Source organism: Alosa pseudoharengus, unplaced genomic scaffold (assembly GCF_046254945.1).
Source record: "Alosa pseudoharengus isolate Yale_2024_CS ecotype anadromous, Long Island Sound unplaced genomic scaffold, YU_APseudo_1.1 YU_APseudo_1.1_scf_16, whole genome shotgun sequence".
NCBI lineage: Eukaryota > Metazoa > Chordata > Actinopteri > Clupeiformes > Clupeidae > Alosa > Alosa pseudoharengus.
In genome coordinates this window covers 20,091,768-20,106,767 of record NW_027468630.1, presented here as the reverse complement: position 1 = coordinate 20,106,767, position 15,000 = coordinate 20,091,768, and the positions used below count along the sequence as shown (strand labels likewise).

The window sequence follows — 15,000 nt, the reverse complement described above, 5'->3', positions numbered from 1 at the left end:
GCCTAGCCTACTTCGCAAAAATTGTGAAATAATAAGGGACCGTTCGTTATTTATAAACGGGATCACCGGAGGGATTTTCAGTGCTTCGATCAAAAGTTGCATGACCCTCCCCTACCTGCAATATAATTTTCAACGACCCTCCAGCAGCATCTTCAAAAATGTCATGACCCTCCCCGGCCACTTGTCGACGTGTTCCACCCACGATCTTACACGTTATATTATGGTAATTCAACAACATATGCTACCGTTCTAAAATCAACCTCTGCTTTCTGATCTTACACATCACACTTCACCAAGATGGTGGCCATTTCAGTAGATTTACTCCCTAACATTGTTGTGGAAACACAATAAGCATGGAAACTAAATGCACACTTCCTGCAACTGCATTAGCCTACTTGAAAAGTTACTCCTCTAGTAAGTATTCACATGAAATAAAACAATAAAGCATTGAGACCATTCAACAAAGCACACTGGGTAATAACTAATTCAACACATGAACTTGTTGCTATGGACTCGTCTCTAGGCTTCCTCAGTCATTGTAAAGCTGCCGAAGCTGAACATTATCCAAAACTCAATTTCTCAGACAAGCGTCAATTTGGGAGCTTGCTACACTCCTTCCTTCTCAAATGACTTGAAAAGGCCGTTTGCACAATCACAGGGACCGAAAAATACCTAAAATGCCAACTTTTTTTCGGGTTTATCATTTTAACGTTTCCCTGCTGTCTTGCCGTTTTAATATTTTCCCGTAGAATATCCCATATTACTGTAATACTCATAACATTAGTCCTGCATTCTGGCCTGTCTCTGTGTTGTCCTGTTGTTACCCCTTGCCCTTCCAGTGAAACAGATGTATTCAAATCATCGTTTTGCTTGCTTGAATGCGAACTCAGAGTGATGTTAACCTAGGCCTATTTAAGTTAACGACGTGGTTGTCGTAAGAGCAAGATTCATTAGCGCTTGCGGTGTTCGGCCGTAGGCTATGCCTACGTGCGCACCTGCCAGGCTACTCAGCTAGACAAAGAATTCCCCCTGTATATTCACTCCAAGTTGGCCTACCATAACTTACCAACTACACTGTAGACCATAAACTGGCTATTTATATGACCAAATGTATTTGTTCAACTTTATGAAGCAGAATTATGCACTGCTACTTGGAACGTAGGCCTAACACATTTTTGTTGGCAGGAGAGAGGATGACAGCGATTAACAAATTGCACTTGTTGCTGGTTACCAATAAATACTATATATTTTTTGCAAACAACAAAAACAGAAAGGATGGAGAGACAGCAAAGCTAGAGATGGGCAGGAACAAGGTCAATTGGTAGAAATGCTTGTCAAAACGTTAGGAGCTGGATGTGTGGATGAATGAAGCACAAGTATGCTTTGTGTTAAGCATGCACACTGTTTAAAGTTAGGCTACACGGTAAACTACAAGTAAACCAAAGTTAAATTTAGCTTTTTTAGGGCTGGATAAAGTTGACCAAATGGATATAGGCTGTTAGGCGTGAATAAAGTAGGCTACTTTGTTGCTCCAACCCTTCCAACGTTAATGGGGACGAATGTTGACATTTTCCGTATTTTGCGTGAGAAACCCGGGAAATCTCCCTTATTTTCATTGTTCAATGTTGACAGAGCTATGGAACAAAAGAGGACGTTATATGGCGACAGAAATCAACAATCAAACAAGCCACTTTGATTTTTTGCTGTTTTCATTAATACAAAAGATGGGTGACCCTCCCTCCTAGACAAAAAAAGTTAGGTGACCCTCCCCTCAACAAAGAATAAAAAGACATGACCCTCCCCTATTTTCCTCCGGTGACCCCGTTTATAAATAACGAACGGTCCCTAACCGCATATTTTTTGAATGTCGGCAACATGGCTACATAAAAAAACGTGCATTCATAATACGTGCGTGTTTGAGATGAAACCAGCAGTTTTCAGCAGGATCATGCCAGGAGGACCTCTTAATTTAAAACAAGTCAATGGTTTTACAATGTTTCAGTCAAGCTTTGATTGGTTTAGATACAACTGGTATGCAAAATGTAAAGTAGTGGATTAACTTTAATTTGCGGTGCTGCATATGGGACAAGATGCACATAGTAAATTATATAAAGTAGGCCTATTAAAATATTTAAATAGCTTAGTCTAACTTTGAAAAAAATATTGAAGGGAATCCAGTCCAGTGCACATGTCTTTGGCAAGTAGCCTACTACAGACACAGGTGAAGAACAGTCAGCCTCAGCCAGTAAGCACAACCAGATATGTACAGCCAGCTTCAAAAGCAAGCAGCCCAGACCCTAAAATTGGGCATTTATAGCTGTGAAGGTAATTCACACACAATTATTTTTCTTTCGCCAAAATATATTTGGTAACTTCTGTAGACATCCAAAATGGGGTGGGGGTTAAAATTAGTAGAAAAAAAAACTATTGCTTAAAACAGTTTTAAGTTGTCGTATGTATCTTTTTGCCGTGGTATAGTCTTAATTTTTTCATTTAGATGTCTTGAAAAGGTCTTAAAAGTCTTTAAATTTGCACTTGGAAAATGTGCAGATACCCTGTGTATTATTACCGTTTTCACACCTTTAACCACACCCGTGAAAAACATCTTCACTCTGCAACCACTACACTATCTCCCGTAGCCTCATAGTCACTTATACATTGCTTTTTAAATACACGAAACCTGATGGAGACATTTCACTCGCTCTCTTGCACTCGCTCATTTGCTGGCGGTCCCATAAATTTAATACCTCCCTTTCGAAAATTCAAGACATCCCAGACAATTTAAGACATTTTTAGGCCTTAAAAACCGAAAGTTGTATTTAAGACTTTTTAAGACTGTTTAAGGATCCGCGGGAACCCTGATAAAGAGATTCAGCCCAAAGGTAACACTGCAAGACTATCAGGGCGTCTCTGATTTGATGGCAGATAGCACTGACTGAATCTGCGTGGGGCTCAATGTGAGTGTAGAAAGGGGATTCATACAGAAGAAGGTCTTCTTCAGCTTGAGGCTTAAGGAGAAAGTTTCTTTAAGCTACCAAGATGAAATTCTATCTAAACAACTACAAAAATACCATTTCTCCTTGAATCATTGATCCTTCTCCCTCCCCTTTCAATTATCCAGAGGAAACAAGAATCCTTCCCAACGCACAGGATGTCCTCAGCCCCATTCTAGGTTGAGTTACCCATCTAGCCTTCCTGGCTGACATTAAAGCTCAACTGAGATGACTTTAATATTGTATGTAACACCTCTAACATCTCGCACAGAACCAAAAGCACTACTGTCTCCTTCAAGTCATCAGCGTCGTATCGCCCAGTGACAAGTCCTTCCACTCCAGCTACAGTACTCTCAGGTCACCACCTCTGTAGCGTCACAAAGATGGACTTGGCTCCTCGTTCATTCTCCTTGAGAACTGAAATCAACCTGTAGCAGCAGCCCAAGACCACATTCTTCAAGCAGCATTTTGTTTCAATGTCAACAGACAGCCTCCATCAGAGGGAGTGAGAGAGAGAGATTAAGAGAAGCTTTCGTAAAAAAAAAAAGATTTACAGTAACCTGACAGTTTCCTTGTTTCATTCTGTGCACTCCCCATCACTAAACCAGTTTATCATCTTCACATTTCTGGCTGTTGCAACACTGTATTGAACTGCCTTCTTTCTTTTGAGCAGCAACGTGAATTCCTGGCACATCATATCACGTCACGTGGACGCACAGGCCTACTCCTGTTCCTCTTTTCAACCGTGATGTGACCTTCTTATAATCCATCCTCCTCCCCACTGCATCGCTCCTTAATATAACGACCCCAGTCCTTTCCAATGTGTTGACCCAATGGGCCGCAGTACTCTCCGCTCTCATTTTTTATCTTGCTGTTCTGTCTGCTGCACTTCATCTCTCTTTCTCTCTCTCTCTCTGTCTCTGTGTCACTCGCTCTAATCAGTCACTGCTACTCTGCACAATCCAATCACACCTCCATCAGACAGCAGCGTCTTCCACACCATCAGCCTCCTCACTAAACCTCATCGCCACTCTTTTGCACATGACTTTTAAATGACCTTGACGTTTAAGGAAACCCATGAAATTAATCAGCGCACACTGTCTTCCAGTGACTGCTGATATATCCAAACTATGTTACAGATTAAGCTGTGCATCCATCACAGGTGGGTAGGATGGTCCTACCATAGACAAACTAATACATCTATTACTTTTGTTATCTGACAGGACATAGAAATGAATGTTGAGCTATTGAAGCCATGTTGAACCAACATGTCTTTTGTTATCTAGTTATTAATATACAGCCGCCAATTCTGCATTATATACAACAAGATAGATAGATAGATAGATACTTTATTGATCCCCAGGGGAAATTCAAGGACAAGGACAAGATGTCATTCTGACAGATAGCATGACAGCTGACTCTAGGGCTGGGCGATATGGCTGAAAACTGTATCACGATATAAGTATTTCATATCAGCCGATATCGATAATTATTGATTTTTAAAAAAAATCTATTTCTGGTTAGTCTGGTTAGACCAGTTTCCCCACATGTGTTTAAGTTTCAAATGAATACTTGGAATTTTTGGATTACATGAGCATGCTGAGGAGGGATGCGCCTGAGAGGGAGAGGGAGAGAGAGAGAGAGAGAGAGAGAGAGAGAGAGAGAGAGAGAGAGAGAGAGAGAGAGAGAGAGAGAGAGAGAGAGAGAGAGAGTGCATGGGGCAAGGACTCATTGAGAGTCTGTGTTGAGGTAGGCCTACTTCTATCGCCTACTCTGGTAGAGTTGCACATGCTAGCTACAATGCAAGATATATTTAGCCTATTTATTTATGGTCAACGTAAGGCGGGAGGTGTGTGTTGCTTTTAATTATCGAATGTTCTATCGAACGTATTTTTTAATTGATATCGATTACCGGTACATGTCTATTGCGAGACATATCGCTTTTGTTTTATCGCCCAGCCCTAGCTGACTCATCCTCTTAAAGCTGCAGTAGGCAAGTCTGACAGATTGAGGGGACTTAGCCAACATTTTGAATGTTTACAACTCTCATGCCCCTCCCCCACTACCACTGAGCACCCTCTCATCGAGTTTGTGCTTGTCAAGTGTGCACCAGACTGCACCAGACTGTGATTAACAGTCAGATCTCACACAGCCCTGCTCTGATTGGACCAGAATAACCGGGAGCTGTGGATTTTTGCAAAACAAATAACAGGCTCTAGGTGGAGGTAAAAGTGCAGGTTTTTTTCTAAAACCGGCTGATTTATGTTGTTCTGTCGGAGCATAGTGTCGGTTTCTGTGAATATGATCAAAAAATCTTGCCAAATGCAGCTTTAAGACCAAACGGATGTGCTAAGGACATTGGTGGTGTGTTCCCCTTTCTTGAGGTCAAAGTGGATGTTTGAAGCAGGCATAAGCAGGTTTTCCCTTGATTGGGTTTGAGTAGGGATTGGGGCCTCACCAGGAAACCACTGTTCTATGAGAGCGTTGACGTGATCGGTGATGAAGGCCATGGCTGAGAAGTCCCTCATCTCCGACTGACAGAGGATTTTGATGCCCCCACTCTTCTTCTTCTTCCAGTTCAGGTCGGATGATTCCACGCTGCATGGGGACAGGGTGAGAGAGAGAGAGAGAGAAAGAGAGTGGGTGCCTGTGGGTGTGTGTGTGTGCCTATGTGTGTGTGAACAGCGTTAATCTCCCAACGCCTCATTTGCCGCCACACACCAGAGATGTGTTCACACCTCAGTAGGCCTCCCTTCCCACGCATACCATCAACACTCACACGGCCCAGGGCACACCCACACACCACACACAAGCACATACCCACACACATACCCACACTGTCCTGATGTTACCCAGAAAACTCTTCTGAACTATTGCCAGCACAGTAAACACTACAGGGTACCAATTTCCCAAATTAAACTGTATTGTTCTTCAAAACTAAATTAATGAAATGCTAAATAGAATGGTTAAGTATACAGCCGGCGCAGATTCATAACTTAAGCAAAGATAATTCACTACTGCTGTGATTTGGCACACAGCCACTTTCCTTCGTCAGCCTTCCGCTAAGGGTCTAATTCATGCTAATTTATATTCCCTGTGCTACAACAGATTCTGTCTGCAGAGATAAAAAAAAGTCATTGACTTTGCACACTTAAAAGCTATGCTTACCTTAGGTACCCTCCATCAAAGGTCACCTGGAGTCCTTCCTTCCAGTAGATCGTCTGGTTCCGTCGGACGCGGAACGTGCTACAGCGGTTCCGCTGCTGGTTCCCAGCAAAGCTGTAAATTATGGTCCCTCGGTTCCTGTGGCTCTTCGTGTTCTTCTTGGTCTCAAATGCCTGTGTTTGACAACAACAAAAAACAGCAAAACAACCGTAAGTACACTCTGACTATTCTATTTTTAAATAGTTTTAAATAACCACTGCGAGCTGATAAGGATAAGGCTGTGGCTACCAGAGCTACATAGGATTTGACATTCTCTGGCTGTTGGGCCTGCATGCTAAGTTGTGGGTGTTAGTATAGCACATGACATGAAGCATGTAAATGGCCTTGGGCTTGTTACAATGACCGGCTGGACCTGGGGGCCTCCAAGTAAACAGTGAGCCGTGTTTTGGTGTGTTTGTGCGGCGGCTGGCACCTGCAGGTCCATCTCTGTCAGGCTGATCAGCATCCTGGCAATGAAGCGCTCCCAGAATCCGGCGGGCACAAAGCTCATCTTGAAGTGGCGCTGGATGGTGTTGTAAGTGTGCTGGCGGAAGCCGTGGATATCCATGGCAGGCTTGGCGGGGAGGAGGTGGGGGAGCAGATAGCTGCAGCATGCAAGACAGGTGGAGGGCATTAGACAAGGGAGAGCAATGGACAAGGGTACCAAGGGCTGTGCAATTAATCAAATAAATTGATTAATCGTCAGTTATGGCTTCTAACAATTATGAAAACAACATAGTCAAAATATACAGATTATTTTGCTGCATTTGGTTTTGCAACAGTGTTCTCTTTTTGTCTTGAGTTATAAATACAGTGCATTATTTATGCTAATGAGTTTTGCCATAATTGAGCAACTCTAATTATACTTAAAACAAAGTATTATTGCTTGAGAATGACTATTATATAATATATAAATATATATACAATTTATTTCCAGGCCATTCTCTGGGCTTTAACTTAATTTATTGTAAAAGCACCAACTACCGCCGCTTTCATTTGAAAATTCTAAACCAACAATGTTTTTTAATACTTCAAAATAACATTTGATAAATGGACCTTACATTTTTCAGTAGCCATAGGTGTATAGATTTGAACCAAATCTGGTTTGGTTCTTACCGGGGCTTTTACTACCTGAAATATCCGTTTAGTGCTGGGCTGGTGGATGCATACAGTATTTCCGTCCTTTCACACGGCACATGAATGGTTAGACCGAGAATTCTCATTGCAAATCAAAATTCCACTGCCACCCTTACAAAACTCTTTGAGTCATCGTAAAATGTAATTTTTGGTACATAGCTAATTTACATACACTTATGTGTGGGTGCTTGCGTTTCTTTAGGAATCCGCTGTCTTGGTTTGTATAGAAATGAATATTAAGTGACACATACACGTAAGAGAGCGGAAATAGGTGGCGTTCCTATATGGACTTGGATTTCTTGAATGTTTGGATTTCTTGAGTTAATTCCAAAGTCTGCTGAAAATTTCAGCCTCATTGGAAATGTATTTACTGAAAAAAAAACAATACTTATGTATGTTTTAGACTGCTTCTGGGCTGAGGGGGACACATACCACCCTTCATGTTGAATGCTTATATCAGCCACATTATGCTGCAACTAACATCTGTGGACAAATGGAGCTCGTAACTCAAGACTTTAAGAGCCCAGTGGAGTGCTGTATCTGAGGAACAGGGCTGTCCAGCGTGCGGGCTCCTCACCTGCTGTTGCCCACGGGCAGCGCGATCTCAAACTTGGCCAGGAACTGGAAGTACTGCTCCTCCGTCTGCTGGGTGAAGCCCGTCCCCACCAGCAGCATGCGCAGGTCCTCGGCACGGATCACGCCGTTGCGCGCCACCGAGCGCGAGCTCTTCAGGTGGACGATGCGCTCCAGGCACTCGGACAGCCAGACGGCGTCCAGGAAGTAGAGCTTGCACAGGCCGTGCGACGTGTCAGGGAAGTGCAACAGGGTCCCAGTTTCAATCAGGAAACTGATGGCTGATGGGGGAGAGAAGGGACCTGAGAGTGACGTCTGTGTGTCATACTCATTAATCCTCCCTCTCTATGCACATCAGTATAACAAAAGCACAAACGCACCCAGCACCATATTGGATGGGTTCGTATTCAAGCCTAGTTTTGCAACATTCCCTCCAAGCTGTTAAGCCTAATTATTGTCTGTCTGTCAAACACTATAACTATACACTCTGCAGCACTTAGAGCTATTCGTTCAGTTGACAAGTGACTAATTGATGTACTGTAGGTACAACCTGATTTAATGAAGTGCACTAAACAAACTTTAGATACTTTAGGAGTCATACCAAAAGACTCACTGAGCTGGGTGGAACTGACTGTTGATGAGATATTGTAAGGTATTGCTGAGGTCAACTTAGGCAATTATGCTCATGGCCACTTCTGGCTGGTTTAAACCATCTCTGACCCCAATGACAGTTCAACTGAACAGGTGGTTTGAAGCAGGCTACCTGTCTGTAGATCCTCGTAGTCTTTGATGTCACTGGTGGGGTTCTGTTCGATGACCTGCTCCAGCTGCTGGTCGGTCAGATACTGGACCTCGTCCTCTGCGTCCCGCCTCAGACGTTCTGCCTGGACCGCCTCCTGGAGGGTCAGGTAGCTTTTCGGGATCTGAGGGGAGAGGCCAGCGGGGGCAGGAGGAGGAACAGAGGGGCAACAAGGTCCCTAATCATTACACTGACGTAGCTGACCGTCAACTGCTGTTGCCTGTCATGTAGACCAGCAGCCACGTGCTGGGGGCCTGCTTTCTCTGGTGAGTACTCCCTAAGGGTATGTGTGTATGTTCATGCTTATTTGGTTCAGGGTTTCCATGCCAAGAGCTTCATGCTCCATGTAAAGCAGATTACACAGAGCTATGCGTGCCTTTCACTCACATGACATGACTCGTAATAAGGGTGACGGTCTGTCGGTTCTTACAATTGCAATGCTATGAATATGAATTATCCTGTAGCCTGATCATGTCGATTTCACACAATAACCACTGTCAAAAAAAAGCAAACATCAAGATAGAAATCATAGAATGATTCACTCACCAGCCGTCCAACCAGTTTGTGGCAGCTGGCTGCGTTGCTGATGTCCTTCATAGAGCAGGCCACTTGATACAAGAGCTTCTTCAGACCCTCCACACCCTCCATACTCTTACAGGACACCTCACTGTTTCATAGACACACACACACACACACACACACACACACACACACACACACACACAGAAACAAATACAGAAACACGCACACGCACACACACAAAATTGCTAACCATTAGAGTGGGTGAAAGCACCGGGATCGTTTCCAATGCATTAAAAGATTCCAGACCCATTCACACATTTTTAATGAATAGGAGGAACTGAATGGAACAAAAGCCGGTACTGACTAGAGATGCTTTGCGGTGATATCGGGGTAGCCGCTGGCCCTGGCTCCTGAGGGAGTACGGCAGAGCGCCAGCACGTAGGCCCGCAGCGTGGCGACACGCTCGGTGCGAAACTTGCTATCGATGAGGTCCAGATGTGTGCCAACCACCATCACAGCCGAGTTTGGGGCTCGAGCCTAACAAAAAAAAAAAAAACAGCACAGACAAACCCCTATGAACTCATTAATAAAACTCTCATCTATCATTAATAAAACTCTCATCTATCATTCAAATGTAATCTCCAAAAAACATGCCTCATAAATCATGGGGCAGTAGAACACATAAACAAGGTCGCATCTACCCTGAATGAGAATGGTAGTAATCTGAATTTCATTATCTGGTCTCAAACACCAGTTCAGTCATGCTGATATATCATCTACAACATAGAACATAGAACATGAGTATCATAGCTATTCAACACATGTAGTCTCAGTATTCATTTGAAAAGGCTCAAACTTTTACACAGCGACACGGTTCAACACCCTTTATAATTAATAACAGTGGACAGCTTGACCCGAGAGAAGACAGGCTGACATCCTGCTGATGTGGCCCCTGAGCCCTGAGACCCCCCCCCCACCACACCACCACCACCACCACCACCACTACCCTCATGGGGCCCCCAGCCCTTATGCCAGTGAGGTGAGGAGATGAGAGGAAAGGAGAGAGAGAGAAGAGAGGAGAAGAGAGGAGAGCAGCTGTCAGAGATGTAATGAGGAGGTGTCATGGAAACGGGCAGCCTCCGCTGGCCTTTGCGACCCCCCCCCCCCCCCTCACCTCGATGTTTAATAACCACGACTGCAGGTTGGCCACTGCCTCCTCCCCCACCGCCAGGTTCCAGATGACCACGTACAGGGCCTTGTCTGTGAAGAAGCACTGGTTGACCGTCGACATGTTGGCTGGGCCACCGATGTCCCAGACGTTGAAAGACACGGCATCCACCTGGCAATAATGCATTCAAAGGATCAGATAGAGATATATAAAAAAAAAAACTCCCTGCAGCTGTGCCATTGAAACAAAGACTATTTAGTATTTCAAACAAAACTGTGTGTCAAAGTAAACTTCACATTGCCTCTGGGAACAATGTTGGCCTGGCTTGGCATGACAGTAGGGGAGGGAGGGGGGGTAGAACCTTCAAATAGGGAGCTGAAGGTTTTCTACGCACACACATTTATGTTTAGTTTAGGGCTTTGGTGGTGGTAAATCAGTAGTGGACTGAGCAGGACCAGCCGCCTCAGGCCAGACAGACGCGTCCCCCAGGCTTTATAAGTCTCTCCCTCTGACTTACGCATCGGGGGGAACAGGAAGTTGAGTCAGCCTCTGCCTGGAAATGAGACCACCGCTCCAGGAGGGGTCAAAGGTCACCTCAAAAGCTTGCTCACTTTGTTGTGTTAAGGGGAGGAAAGGTCAAAATGGGACTGTGGAGATGTTTGCTTTCCAAAATGAAAATAAATCACCTTCTCGATGTAAGATTTCTATTCAAGCTTTCAAGAAGAAAAAAACAAAGACACAGCCCTCCTTTTTTTTTTATTCAATATCAGTCTGCTTCCTCTCTACTAAGCCATAAGTGTGTGTGTGTGTGTGTGTGTGTGTGTGTGTGTGGGGGGGGGGGGGGTTTACACAGAGATAAGCACGGGATGAGAGACGCCTTAGATTGGAAGTCCTCAGCCAGCACAACTCTGTGGTCAGCTTGCTCGGTCATGACGCACTGCAGCCTCGGGAGTTAAAACACAGCATTCCTGACCCCTCTAAGCAGAAAAGCTGACCTTCAGTCTGTCCCCTCGGTCACAGCGTCCAGCCTCTAGCTCGGCCAAGCCTGGATGAGTGCTATGAGTGTTTTTTATGTTTTATAAGTCACATTAATAAGTTGATGTTGTTGGGGGAGTGAACAAACACAGTGTAACTAGAGTAGATGTGGAGGTGGTGGTGTAAGCGTGTTGAGCATATCAATGAGCGAGAGCTTAAAGGGATATTCCACCATTTGGGGAATTACGCCGGAATGAGAGTATAGTTCCATGTCAAATCAGCCTAGAAAATCGTCACTTTTCATTTTCCGTTCTCTTGTTACACTTTCTAACTTGAGAAAGTACAAGTTTTAAATAGGAGTAGTAGTCACTTTTAAGTGTGATGCTAACAGGCGAGATGCTAATGGTCTAATCCGATTTAATGATCTATGCTAGGCTGGAGCTAAAAGTGGTATCGCCAGACTCACAGAACGGCTGGATGAACTGGAGAAAGGTAAAAATAAATTGTTTAACTCGAGGGGAGGTGGAAAATGAGCGTAATTCCTCAAATGGTGGAATATCCCTTTAAAGGAGAATTCTGGATCTGGTTTTTCACATACATCTTGAGGAGGATCTGTTTCAACGAGTACTGTTCCCAATGATTATGCTCCCAGAGTGTAGCACTGTAGCTGCCTGGCTGCTCTAGCTGTTCGTTTTTTTTCATACAGACAGTACTTGGTGACCTCGAGAAAAAGAGATCTATGAAAAATGGCGGGAGTTTTCCTTTAAATGTGCTTGTGTGACAGCCTGAGCCTAAGGACGTGACGTGACATGATGTGACGTGCGCTGGCTGTCTCACCCCGGTCTTGATGCCACTGGGGCGCTCCAGCTCCCAGCCGGTGGTGCGGATGCTGCACTCCGCAGGCAGGAACTGGCCGGTGCGTCCGGTCTGCAGAGCCTCCAGGAGAGCGCTCTTGCCCTGCCGCGGCGGCCCCACCACCAGCATCTTCAGCAGACGGCACGGCTCCGCTTTGCGCAGGTGAGCGCGCAGGTACGCTAGGACACCCGCTGGACCTGCGGAGAGAGGCGAGGAGAGGGGACGGCAGTCAGAGCCTACCTCAGGAAGGTGTCCATGCATCAGGCAATGCTCAAAGATATGGATACGTATTCATATCTATGGGTCAGCTCATACTGGCATCACTTGGATTAACTAAATTATACTTCATTAGGGATTTATATAGTAGCTCCAAAATTCAAATTACAATACAAATTTTCATTTAAATGCATCTGTGCATCTCAGCACACAAATCATGACTAGTACAGATTTGTATTTAGGCTAGCCTAATGCTAATTATTATCCATAATACATTAATTTCTGTTTTAATTTGGGGTTTTTTAATATAGCATAATGATAATTATTATTAATAATACATTCATTTCTGTTTTAATTTGTTTTTTAATAATGTAGAGTCTGACAAGAAAAACAAATTCAATTAACAAGGCAAATTTAATTTAGTAATTTTACATCTTCTTGTTCCAACTCTAAAATGCTCAGCAACACCCTCAACTAAAATAAATGTCCCTCTCCTCTTCCTATTTCAAGGGTGTCATGAAGTATCTCCTGGAGATGGGTTGTCACACCTCCTCTAGGCTAACATCTAATCCATGTGAAACCACAGCAGCAGCAGAATGCCCACCGCACACACGCACTCATACACACACACACACTCGCACACACTCAAACACTTCGAGTGACCGGCACATTCCGGCACACTGACTAACGTGTCGTGACACAGACCGGCCCCTGCAGGCTGACGTGAGCTTAAGTGGATCAAGCAGATATGGGCCAGTGGATCTGCAGGAGAGGTCTGTGTGTGTGTGTGTGTGTGTTTGTGTATATGTGTGTGTGTGTGTATGCGTGTGTGTGTGTGTGTGTGTGTGTGTGTGTGGATATGGATGTGTATGTGTATGTGTATGTGTATGTGTATGTGTATGTGTATGTGTGTGTGTGTGTGTGTGTGTGTGTGAGTGAGTGTGTATGTGTGTGTGTGTGTGTGTGTGAGTGAGTGTGTATGTGTGTGTGTGTGTGTGTGTGTGTGTGTTAGGTGTGTGTGTGTGTTGGGGGGTAGCGGGGGGCGACACAACACGATCAAGCATACAAACCTTCCCTCCTGACCTCGGCCGGGACGTTGCTGATGTTGAGGTCCTCGATGTCCAGCTGCCACAGGTTGGGCAGCTGTCCGAGCTCCGCGGGCAGCTCCTGAATGCCAGCGTTGCTACAGAGAAGAGAGAACGAGGAGGAGGTCATGGCATTAGCAGCTGCAGCCGTGGCAAACGCAGAAATGGCATCACCGTCAGCACTAATAACTACCAAGCACCAAACTTTAAACCATAAGCCAGAGAGAAGGAGAGGAGAGGAAAGGAGAGGAGAGGAGAGGAGAGGAGAGGAGAGGAGAGGAGAGGAGAGGAGAGGAGAGGAGGGAGAATGATGGAGTATCAGATGTACTGGACTGGCTGCACCCCAGCAAGCTCTGCCCCATTTCCCCTTTGGGCTTTGGCTCACTTGGACAGATAGAGCTCCGAGAGGGTTTTCAGGCTGCACACGGAAGGAGGCACGCAGTCCAGCTGGTTGTCGTTCAAGAACAGTACTTCCAACGAATCCCGCAGTATTACTGGAAACTGGATGGACGACACTGCCAATGGAAGCCACAGACACAAGAGACCCAGTCGCTGGTCAATGACCTCATACTATACACACAATTAAGAGACTATCCTAGACCAGCGCGAGGTACACTGCACCGAGGTGTGGCAGGACTCGGACACTGGAACTTATGACTGCGCTCTATGACTGTGCGTGACAACACGCGCGCGCGCACACACACACACACACACACACACACACACACACACACACACACACACACACACACACACACACACTGTACATGACAACGTATAACATCTTATTTGACATGACCCATTTTACAATCTGCATGTACCCCTATACATTGTGTCCTTATTGCTTTGTGCTTAGCTGTATGTCCTGACTCTAATCCTAATTATTGATTGATGTAGTCTTGCTGCTTTGAAACATGGACTCTTTCATTTTTTTTTATGACAAAATCCTCTACCTGGTTCAGGATCTCTTCTTTGCCATGTGGTGAAGAAGGCCAACCGCCTCGTTTTAGTAGATTCTTCACTCCTGAAAGAGGCAGTGACCATTGTAGTCACAAAAATGGAGCATGAGTTTGTATATTTTGGAAGGGCGCTGATTTCAACAGGAAGTTATACAACAGGGATATGGGTCCCTGTAAGTCATGAAATGAAAAGGAGAGAGAGAAAGAGAGAGATTAAGAGAGGGAGGAGAGAAACAGAGTGAGAGAGAAAAAGAGGGGGGGGGGGTATGGGGGGACAGTCAACAATATGACCTACTTGCCCAGTAGGTTCCTGGACAGATCAAGTGTTCTCAGCTGTGAGCACTTCCATTTGTTGGGCGCGGGCAGAGAGGAGATTTGATTTCCACACAGCCGGAGGGACACGATGGCCTGCAACACAAACAAAATCAACTGTGCGCCTAACGTGACCTTGCCCCCTTTCACCGGGACATGTCACCTGAGGGTTCCACCTGGGTACAGCTCGTCTCATCCAACG

General features: G+C 45.0%; 1 protein-coding gene across 4 annotated transcripts in view; it reads right to left on the bottom strand.

Moving 5' to 3' along the window:
- Positions 1 to 15,000, bottom strand: part of lrrk1 (leucine-rich repeat kinase 1) — a 57,405-nt gene that overhangs the window by 26,133 nt on the left and 16,272 nt on the right. For all 4 annotated transcript variants that reach the window (XM_076287375.1, XM_076287376.1, XM_076287377.1 and 1 more), the window contains 13 exons: positions 14,782 to 14,894; positions 14,481 to 14,551; positions 13,913 to 14,042; positions 13,513 to 13,625; positions 12,209 to 12,423; positions 10,403 to 10,567; positions 9,593 to 9,765; positions 9,253 to 9,373; positions 8,671 to 8,830; positions 7,912 to 8,188; positions 6,631 to 6,802; positions 6,162 to 6,331; positions 5,452 to 5,591 (listed from right to left, as the gene is read on the bottom strand). In XM_076287375.1, coding sequence (XP_076143490.1) covers positions 5,452 to 5,591; positions 6,162 to 6,331; positions 6,631 to 6,802; positions 7,912 to 8,188; positions 8,671 to 8,830; positions 9,253 to 9,373; positions 9,593 to 9,765; positions 10,403 to 10,567; positions 12,209 to 12,423; positions 13,513 to 13,625; positions 13,913 to 14,042; positions 14,481 to 14,551; positions 14,782 to 14,894 — 2,020 coding nt within the window. The remainder of the gene's footprint in view (positions 1 to 5,451; positions 5,592 to 6,161; positions 6,332 to 6,630; positions 6,803 to 7,911; positions 8,189 to 8,670; positions 8,831 to 9,252; positions 9,374 to 9,592; positions 9,766 to 10,402; positions 10,568 to 12,208; positions 12,424 to 13,512; positions 13,626 to 13,912; positions 14,043 to 14,480; positions 14,552 to 14,781; positions 14,895 to 15,000) is intronic.